Source organism: Cervus elaphus, chromosome 14, assembly GCF_910594005.1.
Source record: "Cervus elaphus chromosome 14, mCerEla1.1, whole genome shotgun sequence".
Lineage (NCBI taxonomy): Eukaryota > Metazoa > Chordata > Mammalia > Artiodactyla > Cervidae > Cervus > Cervus elaphus.
The window spans coordinates 38455027-38467183 of record NC_057828.1 but is presented as its reverse complement, the minus strand read 5'-3'; the positions used below and the strand labels follow the sequence as shown (position 1 = coordinate 38467183).

Genomic DNA, 12157 nt, shown 5'->3' with positions numbered 1-12157 from the left:
CATTTTCTATGGTATAGGGCTGGTGGTGGTGAATTCTCTCAGATTTTGTTTGTCTGAAAAAGTCTTTCTTTTTTGATTGAAAGATCATTGACTTACAATATTATGTTAGTTTCAGGTGTACAACACAGTGATTCAATATTTTTATAGATTATATTCCATTTACAGTTATTACAAAATAATGGCAATATTCCCCTGATAGTTTATCCTTGCTGCTTATTTTATACATGATAGTTTGTATCTCTTAACCCCATACCCTCGTCTTGTCCCTACTCCCTTTCTTCTCCCTACTGGTCACTGTTAGTTTGTTCTCTGTATCTGTGAGTCTGTTTCTATTTTGTAATATACATTTGTTTGTTTTATGTTCAAGATTTCACATCTAAGTGGTAACATACAGAATATTTGTCTTTCTCTGACTTATTTCACTAAGAATAATACATTCTAGGTTTATCCACATTGTTGCCAGTGGTAGAATTTTGTTCTTTTTTTATTACTGAGTAGTATTCCATTGTATGTATATATCACATCTTCATTATTCATTCACCTATTGTTGAATACTTAGATTGCTTCCATATATTGGCTCTTGAAAATAATGCCGCTATTGGAATACATATATCTTTTTGAATTAGTGTTTTTTTTTTTTATTCAGATTTATATCCAGCAGTGGAGTTGCTGGATCATATGGTAGTTCTGTTTTTACTTTTTTTGAGGAACCTGCATATTGTTTTCCATAGTGGCTGCACCAATTACATTCTCACCAACAGTGTACTAAGGTTCCTGTTTCTGCGCATCGTTGCCAGCATTTGTTATTTGTAGACATTTTGATGGTAGCTGTTTTAGCAGGTGTGATATCTCATGGTGCTTTTATTTGCATTTCTCTGATTAGTGGTATAAAGGATAAACTATCAGGAGAATATTGCCATTATTTTGTAATAACTGTAAATGGAATGTAATCTATAAAAATATTGAATCACTGTGTTGTACACCTGAAACTAGTATTGTAAGTCAGTGATCTTTCAATCAAAAAGAAAGACTTTCTCAGACAAACAAAATTTGAGAGATTTTGGCCATCTGTATGTCTGTTGGCCATCTGTATGTCTTCTTTGGAAAAATGTCTATTCAGCCCTCCACATTTTTTAACAGAGTTTTTTATTTTTTGACTTTGAGTTCTATGAGCTCTTCATTTTTGATATTAACTGCTTATCAATCATAGCATTTACAAATCTTTTCTCCCATTCAGTATGTTGTCTTTTCATTTTGTTGATGGTTTCCTTTGCTCTATAAAACTTTTTATGTTTAATAGTTCCCATTTATTTATTTTTGCTTTTATTTCTTTTGCCTAAGAGACTGATCCAAAAAAAAAGTAATGCTGCAATTTATGTTGAAGAGTATTCTGTCTGTATTTTCTTGTAGAAGTAATTTTTTTTGGATTCAGGTCTTACATTTAGGTCTTTAATCTATATTGAGTATATTTTTTATACAGTGTAAGAAAATATTCTAATTTCACTCTTACATGTAGCTGTTCAGTTTTCCCAGCATCACTTGTTAAAGGGACTGTCTTTTCCCATTGTATATTCTTGCCTTCTTTATTATAGAGTGATCATAAGTGTATGGGTTTATTTTGGGCCTTCTATTCTGTTCCTTCATCTAGGTGTCTGTCTCTGTACCAGTACCATGTTGTTTTGACTACTGTAGCTTTCCTGTGTAGTCTAAAGTCAGGGAGCATGATACCTCCAGCATTTTTTCCCCCTCGAGATTGCTTTGACAGTTCAGGGTCGTTTGTAGTTCCATGTAAATTTTAGGACTATTTGTTTGAGTTCTGTGAAAAATGTCATGGATATTTTGATAGAGATTGCATTAAATCTGTAGATGGCCTTGGATAGTATAGCTATTTTAACAATATTACTTTCTTCAGTCCAAGAACACTGGATATCTTTGCATCATCTTCAGTTTCCTTCATCAGTATTCTATAGTTTACATAGCATAGGTCTTTTACTTCCAAGACAAGATGCCAACTCTCCCTGCTTCTATTTAACATAGTATTAGAAGTCTTTGCCATAGTAATCAGATAAGTAAAAGAAATAAGAGGCATTCAAATTGCGAGGAAGAAGTAAAACTGTCACTATTTGCAGATGATATGGTATTATATGCTACCCTGGAAGCTCAGAGTTAAAGAATCCACCTGCCAATGCAGTAGATGCACGTGTGATCCCTGGGTTGGAAAGATCCCATGGAGAAGGAAATGCTTACCCATTGTTGTATTTTTGCCTGGGAAATTCCGGTGGGCAGATGAGACTATTGGTCTGCAGTCTATGGGGTCACAAAGAGTGAGACACAACTTAGCAACTAAACAGCAATAAGTGGTATTATATAGAGAGTATCCTAAAGTCTCCACCAAAAAAAAAAAAAAAAAACCCTACTAGAATTAAGTGAATTCAGTAAAGTTGCAGGATTCAAGGTTAACATATAGAAATCTATTGGTTTGCTGTACACTAAAATGAACTATCAGAAAGATAAAGTGAGAAAGCAATCCCCATTTGAAATTGGGTCATAAAGAGTAAAATACCTATGAATGAACTTAACCAAAGAGGTTAAATACCTATACACTGAAAAAGTCTTTATTTTTCATTCATTTCGAAAAATATTTTCCAAATATTTCTCAACTGATTATAGAATCTGACATAAGTTGTTGTTTTTTTTTCCATTTATTTTTATTAGTTGGAGGCTAATTACTTTACAATATTGTAGTGGGTTTTGTCATACGTTGACATGAATCAGCCATGGATTTACATGTAAAGTTGTTGTTTTTATTCTTATCTTTGTTCTTTTTTTTTGTTTTTGATGTTTCTACAGTGAAAAAATGTTTCACTATTTTTTACTGCATTTTTTTTGTTATTGTTGTTCTTGTTTTATAGCCAATCTGATAATGATGTGCCCTACTTTATTTTTCTTTCCACTTTGGATTTTGTTATATCTGTGGGTTTATAAGTTTCATCAAATTTAAAAACTTTTTAGTGATTAATTCTCAAAATACACTTCTGTTCATCATCCTTTCTTCTTTTGAGGCTCTAATTACACTGCGAGACGTTGTCCCATAGTCTTTTTTTAAAATTTAAGTTTTTCTTCACTCTTCTTTCTTTCCATGCTTGCTTTTTAATAGTTTCTGTTGCATTCCTTCAAATTCACTGATCTTCTACAAGGGTTTATCCTCTTCATCACTTATAAATTCAGATGTAGTTTTCATCTCTAGAAGTTTTGTTTGGATCTTTTTATATATCTTTTTTTTTGCCGTGTATTATGTACATGTTTTCTTCTATAATTTGAGCATGTAGAACCTATTTATAGTGACTTTTAAAACTTCTTGTCTAATTACATCCATATTTCTGTCATCGCTGGGTTTCTGTCTCTTGAGTTTGGTTCTGGTGATAGTTTATATTTTCCTACTTCTTTGTATGCTGGCAATTTTTGTTATGTACTGGTGTTGTGAAATTTACGCTGTTACATGGTGTTGCTGTATTCCTTTAAAAAATGTTTGATTTTGTTCTGGCCCTTGGACAAGTTACTTGGGATCAGTTTGACACTTGTGAGACTTGCTTTTAAACTTTCACAGGATAGATACAGAGTGTTTCATACATAAGGCAAGTTTAGGCCAAATATTATGGTATACTTTAGTGGCAGAAAATGAAGAGGAACTAAGGAGCCTCTTGATGAATGTGAAAGAGGAGAGTGAAAAGCTGGCTTCAAACTCAGCATTCCAAAACCTAAGATCATGCATCTGGTCCTGTCACTTCATGACAAATAGATGAGGAAAATGTGGAAACAGTGTCAGATTTCATTTTCTTCGGCTCCAAAATCACTGCAGATGGTGATTGCAGCCATGAAATTAAAAGACGCTTGCTCCTTGGAAAAATAGCTATGTCAAACCTAAACAGTGTTTTAAAAAGCAGAGACATTACTATGTTGACAAAGGTCTGTGTAGTCAAAACTATGGTTTTTCCGTGTATGGATATGAGAGGTGAACCATAAAGAAGGATGAATGCCAAAGAATTGATGCTTTTGGACTGTGGTGTTGGAGAAGACTCTTAAGAATCCCTTGAAATGCAGGGAGATCAAACCAGTCAATCCTAAAGGAAATCAACCCTGAATATCATTGGGAGGACTGATGCTGAAGCTCCAATACTTTGGCCACCTGATGCAAAGAGCCGACTCATTAGAAAAGATCCTGATGCTGGGAAAGATGGAGGGAGGAGGAGGAGGGGACAGCAGAGGATGAGATGGTTGGATGGCATCACTGACTCAATGGACATGAGTTTGAGCAAATTTAGGGAGATAGCGATGGGCAAAGAAGCCTGGCGTCCTGCAGTTCATGCAGTCACAAAGTGTTGTATACCCTTAGTGACCAAACTAACAACTAGGGTATAACACCATTCTGTGGACTCTACATGATGCCCTGTATATCATATGGCGGCTTTCCACTCCAGCTTGTAGGAGTACAGATTCTTCCCAGTCTTATACTGTATTTATGAATTGTTTCATTTACTGCTTTCTGGGAGTTCTTTTCTCAGCCTTCGGTAGTATCCTCTATATATACACAGACTCTTAATCTAAGACTCAAAAACTTCTCTGCAGATCCTGAGGCTTACTCTCTTGTTGCTCTCCCGCTTCCTCTAGTATTCTGTTCGGCAAATCGTAGCCTCACTGGCCTCCCTAAACTCCAGTCTCGATGTTCTTTTCAGTGAGAATGTTGGGCTCTTTTGTGTTTCCTGTATTTGTTTCACTGTCTAGACGCCTTCAGGCAGTAAGATGGGCAGTTGTACAGCTTATCCCATTCATTTTCCTTCTCTTGAGGATCATGGTACTGTGCTGTCTATCGATGGTTCAGTGTCTGAAAACAATATATGTTTATTGCCTTTCGTTTCTAGATGTTTAATGTGAGAAAACGAATCTGATGCCTATTATTCCTCATTGCTGAAGCTCATTATGATTTTTATAAGTTTCTTTGGGAGAAACTCTTTGGAATATATATCTTTTTAAATGTTCAATTGATAGTATTCTGTTTGAGAGGAGAGAGCCTTTTAAGAGAAATATGTACTAGAAGATAATTTCAAATAGTGAATGTTATCAAGTGATAAAGCATTAGTATGATAATAGTAGGAATGGAGACAAGGGAACATATCTAAAATGCATTTTTGTAGGAAAAATGGACAAAATGTGGGAACTGCTTGGCATAGAGGGTACAGGTGGAGAAGAAGTCAAAGACAACTTTAACATTTTGGGTTCAGTAGAATAGTAGTGCAATTAATAGAAGAGAAGCAAAAGATTATTAAATTCTACTCATTTGTTAATATTATCTTATTTATATATTATAGGAAATGGTGACAGAAATGTATTCTGGGCCTTGTGTAGCAATGGAGATTCAACAAACTAATCCTACAATGACATTTCGAGAATTCTGTGGACCTGCTGATCCTGTAAGTTTTTGTTTAATATATTGATCAAGTCTGTTTTATCCATTAACTAAATATCTTAATGGGTTTTTGATACCTTTAGTTTGTTCTTGAAAAAAAATAATACAAAATGAATATATGGACACAAAGTTTTATTCAAAATAGCATTTGATGTTATTTGTTTCTTAGATAGTATGCCCCCAAAAGTGAATTTTTTTACTAACCTAGTGACAATATATGGGCAGAAACATTTACTGTGGCATTTCCTTTTACTGTTTCTTGTTGCTAAATTGTATAAGTAAATTTGTTAATCTCGGTGATAGAAACTATCTAACATATTAATTATCCTTTGACATGAAAGTCGAAGTGTTAGTCACTCGGTTGCATCTGACTCTTTGTGACCCCATGGACTATAGCCCACCAGCCTCCTCTGTCCATGGAATTCTCCAGGCAAGAATACTGGAGTGGGTACATTCCCTTCTCCAAGGGATCTCCCTGGCCCTTGGGGAGGGATCAAACTCAGGTCTCCTGTGTTGCAGGCAGATTCTTTACCATCTGAGCCACCAAAGGCCATAAATAAAGCCCTCAATGTGGAGAATATTGACATGATGGCTTCATACCAGATGTGTAAATAATTATGAGCAGTGAGACTTAAGTGAAAAGTGATATTCTCTAGTATGCCCTTCAGTTTCCTTCAGGTTTCGTTACATGTACATTTAGTGGTAAAAGGAATGAAGTTTGAAGTGGGGATGAGGTTTAAAAGCAGAAATAACAATTGAATACATATGCAAAAGCTCTATGCAAGTATTCTAAGATGTGTAGGAAATATTACTGATTTTAAACACTAACTATAATTTAAATTTACTGTTTATTTCACTATCACTTGTAAAGTTTATTGAAGAACAGTCAGTTCAGTTTAATTGCATTTACTGAGTCCCCTTAAATGTAAGGTAGTAAATTACTGGTGCATGCTAAGTCTCTTCAGTGGTGCCCGACTCTTGGTCACCCTATGGACTGTAGTCCACCAGGCTCCTTTGTCCATGGAATTCTCCAGACAAGAATACTAGAGTGGGTTGCGATGTCCCCTTCCAGGGGATCTTCTTGATCCAAGGGTTGAATCCACATCTCCTGTGTCTCCTGCATTGGCCGGTGGATTTTTTTACCTCTAGGGTCACCTATAAATTAGCCAACTTAAATTAAAAAGCCAACCTATATGACAGAGTGTGCTGCTGGATTAAGCTCTGTAAGGGAGAACAGTAATCCAGAAGTGCACACATAAAGTTCTTCCCAAAAACTTACAGAGCATTGTAGTGTCAGTTCAGGTAAAATACAAATGTTAAAAGGTTGTTTATTAAGGGAGCAATTAATATTCCTGAAGGTAAATAAGAAGGAGGAGAAATGTAAACAGGGATGTTTTTGTTCACCACCTAGAGTAATGAAAATATAACAAAAGTAAACAAATGAGACCTAGTTAAGCTTGAAAGATTTTGCACAGCAAAGGAAATCGTAAATAAAATGAAAAGACGGCCTTCAAAATGAGAGCAAGTATTTGCAAATGAAGTGATTGATAAGGGATTAATCTTCAAAATGTACAAGTAGCTCATGCACTTCAATATCAAAAAACAAATAATCAAAAAATGATCAGAATGTATACGTAGAGATTTATCCAAAAAAGACAGAGAGCCAAAAAAGCACATGAAGACATGTTCAACATCACTAATTATTACAGAAATGCAAATCAATACTACAACAAGGTGTCATCTTACACCAGTCAGAATGGCCATCATCAAAAAAAATCTACAAAGTGGATAAGGTGTGAAGAAAAAGGAACCCTCTTAGATTGTCAGTGGTACAACCACCATGGAGAACAATATGGAGGCTCCTTTTAAAACTAGATCTACCATATAATCCAACAGTCCCACTCCTGGCATATAGCTGGAGAAAAACCATAATTTGAAAGGATGCGTGCACCTCGGCTTTCATTGCAGCATTGTTTACAACAGCCACAACATGGAAGCGACCTAAATGTCCATCAGCAGAGGAATGGACAAAGTGGTTTATTACTCAGCCATAAAAAGGAATGAAATAATGCCATTTGTAGTGACATAGATGGACCCAGAGATTGTCCTCAAGAGTGGAGTAACTCAGGAAGAGAAAAACAGATCCTGTACAATGTCATTTATATGTGGAATCTAGAAAAACAGAGTAGATGAACTTATTAGCAAAGAGGAAATAGAGTCTCAAGTGTAGAAAACAACCATGGATACCAAGCGGGGTAGTGGGGGTGGGATGTATTGGGAGATTGGGATTGACATATATACACTACTTTTTATAAAATGGTTAATTAATGAAAACCTACTGTACAGTACAGGGATTTCTACCTAATGCTTGTGGTGATCTGCATGAGAAGGGTATCTAAAAAAGAGTGGATATACATATATGTATAGTTGATTCACTTTGCTATATAGCAGAAACTAACACAACATTGCAAAACAACTATACTGCAGTAAAAATTAATTTAAATTAAAAAAAATGAATCAAGGTACAAAGAGAATAGGGAAAGCTTGAAAGCTCAATATACAAAGGTAACCATGCAGGAATTTTCAGATTTACTATGATATAACGTCAAGAATATTTGCTTGGCTTCAATGGGAAATGCATACCTGGAAACACAAGGAAATACATATTTTTTTAAGAGGAAACAAGAATAATACTGGTAGAGATGAAGGTATGATGAATATCTTTAAAAGACAGGCTAAAAATTGTGGATTCTATGTAATTAGAATACTGTATAGTAAGAAACAGAAATTCCTTATATGTAGTTTCAGTATACTAAATTGTTCCTTTGATGCAACTAGAGCTAACTGAACTGGAAGAGATTAAAGGCAGGGGCTCTAGAAATGGAAAGGGACAGACGTGATGGCATCAGTAGAGAAAAAGTTACTCTATATCTTTTCAAGGAGAAAGAAGAGTAGAAATAAATAATATGTGTGATTGTGAAAGAGTGAATATTGAAATGTGATTCTGCTTTAGGGGACATTAGGAGAAAGTGGTGGTGATGTTAAGTAGTTATTGAATATTAATTGTAAATATTAAGAAGGAATACTTTTTGGCTATATAAATAAGCAGAACTCAGGGTTATTTCAATTTTTGATTTCTGTTTGGCCAAAGAGGATTTTGTTCATTTTTTAATATAGTTAAAATTGTGGGTGACCAGCTGACCAAACATAGGTAAGTTAAAGAGAGAAAAATTAAGGCAAAAAAGGGAATGAGATCAGTTTGCTCATTCTTTCATTCATTCAATAAATATTTGTTGAATCTGTGCTAGTATTTGTGACTGTAAAGATAGAAGCTTTAATGAGCTTACAGTCTATGAGTGGGCACAGATATTTAAGTGGTTAGTTTCTATGTTTTGTGGCAACTGCATTATTGGATACTTATATTGGGTACTAAGTGCTGTGCTTAGTCACTCAGTCGTGTCTGACTCTTTGCAACCCCATGGACTGCAGCCTGCCAGGCTCATCTGTCCATGGGGATTCTCTAGGCAAGAATACTGGAGTGGGTTGCCATGCCCTCCTCCAGGGGCTCTTTCTGACCCAGGGATGGAATCCAGGTTTCCCACATTGCAGGCGGATTCTATACTGTCTGAGCCACCAGGGAAGCCCATTGGGTACTATGGCAGTCCTGAATTATACCATTTTGCTTAGTCTGGGGATAGATGATGGAGTCAGGCGAGACTTCTTCAAGAACATGATAGCTGAGCTAAATTGTGAGGAATGAGTAGAACTTAGCTAAGTGGAGAAGGTGGGAAATAATAAAGGTATGAATTCATAAAACAACATTGCTTTTGTTGAAGTACAGGGCAGTGAATCAGAAATAAAGTTCCTGGGGAAGAGTTGGGAAATGAGCAGGTGAGTGATCATAGAAGGAAGAGTCTGAATATAAAAATTTGCTGATTCCGTTTCTTTCTAATTATTCAGTGAACACTTATGGATTGAACAGTATGTACAAGGTTTACTGCTTTGTCACATGGCCAAGCCATAATAAAGATGTCTAAAGCAAGCTGTCTTTCATTAAGCAACTCATAATCTCTTTCAGAGTTCAAATTGCATCGTTAAAGCATTGTTGGAATTACCCCACTTAACTTTTTTATTGTAGTTTTTTATGAACCCTGTATGATGAGTTCACTTCAGTTGCTTGTTGTGTCTAACTCTTTGCGATCCCATGGACTGCAGCACGTCAGGCCTCCCTGTCCATCACCAACTCCCGGAGCTTGCTCAAACTCATATCCATCGAGTCGGTAATGACATCCAGCCATCTCATCCCCTGTTGTCCCCTTCTGCTCCCACTTTCAATCTTGCCCAGCATCATGGTCCTTTCCAATGAGTCAGTTCTTCGAATCAGGTGGCCAAAGTATTAGAGCTTCAGCTTCAGCTTCGGTCCTTCCAATGAATATTCAGGACTGATTTCCTTTAGGATTGACTGGTTAGATCTCCTTGCAGTCCAGAGGATTCTCAAGAGTCTTCTCCAACACCACAGTTCAAAAGCATCAGTTCTTCGGTGCTCAGCTTTCTTTATGGTCCAGCTCTCACATCCATACATGACTACTGGGAAAAACCATAGCTTTGACAGACCTTTGCTGGCAAAGTAATGTCTTTGCTTTTTAATATGGTGTCTAGATTTGTCATAGCTTTTCTTCCAAGGAGCAAGTGTCTTTTAATTTCATGGCTGCAGTCACCATCTGCAGTGATTTTGGAGCCCAAGAAAATAAAGTCTGTCCCTGTTTCCATTGTTTCCCCATCTATTGGCCATGAAGCGATAGGACCGGATGCCATGATCTTAGTTATTTGAATGTTGAGTTTTAAGCCAACTTCTTTACTCTTCTCTTTCACTTTCATCAAGAGGCTCTTTAGTTCCTCTTTGCTTTCTGCGATAAGGGTTGTGTCATCTGCATATCTGAGGTTATTGATATTTCTCCCAGCAGTCTTGACTCCAGCTTGTTTGACATTTCACATGATGTACTCTGCATATAAGTTAAATAAGCAGGGAGACAATATACAGCCTTGATGTACTCCTTTCCCAATTTGGAACCAGTCTGTTGTTCCATGTCCGGTTCTAACTGTTGCTTCTTGGTCTGCATATAGATTTCTCAGGAGGCAGGTAAGGTGGTTTGGTATTCCCGTCTCTTTAAGAATATTCCAGTCTGTTGTGATCCACACAGTCAAACGCTTTGGCGTAGTCAATAAAGCAGAAGTAGATGTTTTCCTGGAACTCTCTTGCTTTTTCTATATTCCATCAGATGTTGGCAGTTTAATCTCTGGTTTCTCTGCCTTTTCTAAATCCAGCTTGAATATTTGGAAGATCTTGGTTCACATACTCTTGAAGCCTGGCTTGGAGAATTTTGAGCATTACTTTGCTAGCATGTAAGATCAGTGCAATTGTGCGGTAGTTTGAACATTATTTGGCATTGCCTTTCTTTGGGATTGGATTGAAGACTGACCTTTTCCAGTCCTGTGGCCACTGCTGAGTTTTCCAAATTTGCTGGCATATTGAGTGTAGCACTTTCACAGCATCACCTTTTAGGATTTGAAATAGCTCAACTGAAATTCCATCACCTCCACTAGCTTTGTTCATAGTGATGCTTCCTAAGGCCCACTTGACTTCACATTCCAGGATGTCTGGCTCTAGGTGAGTAATCACACCATTGTGGTTATCTGAGTCATTAAGATCTTTTTTGTATAGTTTGAACATTCTTTGGCATTTATTGCGTTATATAAAGTTGTACCACAGGGATTTTAAATTTTGGTACTAATCTAACATATAAAATATTAATAGTGGTTGTCTTTGGAATGTAGGGTTATAATAATAGTCAATTCTACTTTCCTATATTTTATAATTTTTCTCTAAGACTTTTATAATAAGAAAAATACATTTTATTTTATCATAAAACCTGAAAGTGAATGAACTTGTATTAATAAATGAGGAGTTGGGGCTGATTTAGGACTGATTTCTCCTCTGGAGTCTCAGGGTCCTAAATCATGTTGTAAGTGTAGGTATAGGATTTCAAGCGGACCATATGCTTTTTTAAAAACTTGATTGATGGATGTTTTAAATTTTTTTTTAATTGGTCAGAAAACACCAGGTATTTTTACATTTTATTAGCTACAGTATAGACCCTAGAGCTGCCTCATTCCTCCCCCTCCCCCACCCCCCAGGACAGTGTCAGGCCTTCCCAGGAGCCCTGCCTTTGCTGCCTGGGCAGTCTGAAACTCCTGCTCAGCTGAGCAAAGGTCTGCCTCTGTTGTTCTGACTGCTGCCCTAGATCCCGGAACTGGGATTCATATCGCTTAATCTCAGCTGTGATGTAGTCCAGCCTTTTACCCACTGTGGCCCGAGCTTCCCCCAGCTCCTGTTTGACCAGTACGGACCCCAGAAGTTTAAACACCACGTTGGACCCATCCAGCAGAGCCAGTTCCTCCTTCATGATACTATTTTCTGTTAGTCTTACCTCTAGCTTCTGCCTCCCTGACATGGATTTACTCGAGTCCTTCTGCAGCTGTTGATATTTCTCCACTTCTCAGTGTAGCTTCTTCTGGATTAGCTCAGCCATGGTGGGTATTAAAGCATTCTCCCTTCAGTATTGGTAAACCCTATTTTTTTAATTTTAAGGAAATATAGATGATTTACCATGTCTTGTTAGTTTCAGATATACA

General features: G+C 36.7%; 2 protein-coding genes across 2 annotated transcripts in view; one reads left to right on the top strand and one right to left on the bottom strand.

Moving 5' to 3' along the window:
* Positions 1–12157, top strand: part of NME7 (NME/NM23 family member 7) — a 226717-nt gene that overhangs the window by 101515 nt on the left and 113045 nt on the right. The window contains exon 10 of the mRNA XM_043924726.1: positions 5367–5468. Within this exon, the coding sequence (XP_043780661.1) occupies positions 5367–5468 (102 nt within the window). The remainder of the gene's footprint in view (positions 1–5366; positions 5469–12157) is intronic.
* LOC122708334 (prefoldin subunit 6-like) lies at positions 11587–12074 on the bottom strand. The gene has a single exon (XM_043924729.1). It carries the CDS (start codon positions 11974–11976, stop codon positions 11632–11634), a length of 345 nt encoding a protein of 114 aa, XP_043780664.1. The 5' UTR covers positions 11977–12074; the 3' UTR covers positions 11587–11631.

Excerpts from the sequence above, each read along its gene's own strand:
- LOC122708334 (XM_043924729.1), bottom strand. The coding sequence starts at position 11,976 with ATGTCAGGGAGGCAGAAGCTAGAGGTAAGACTAACAGAAAATAGTATC.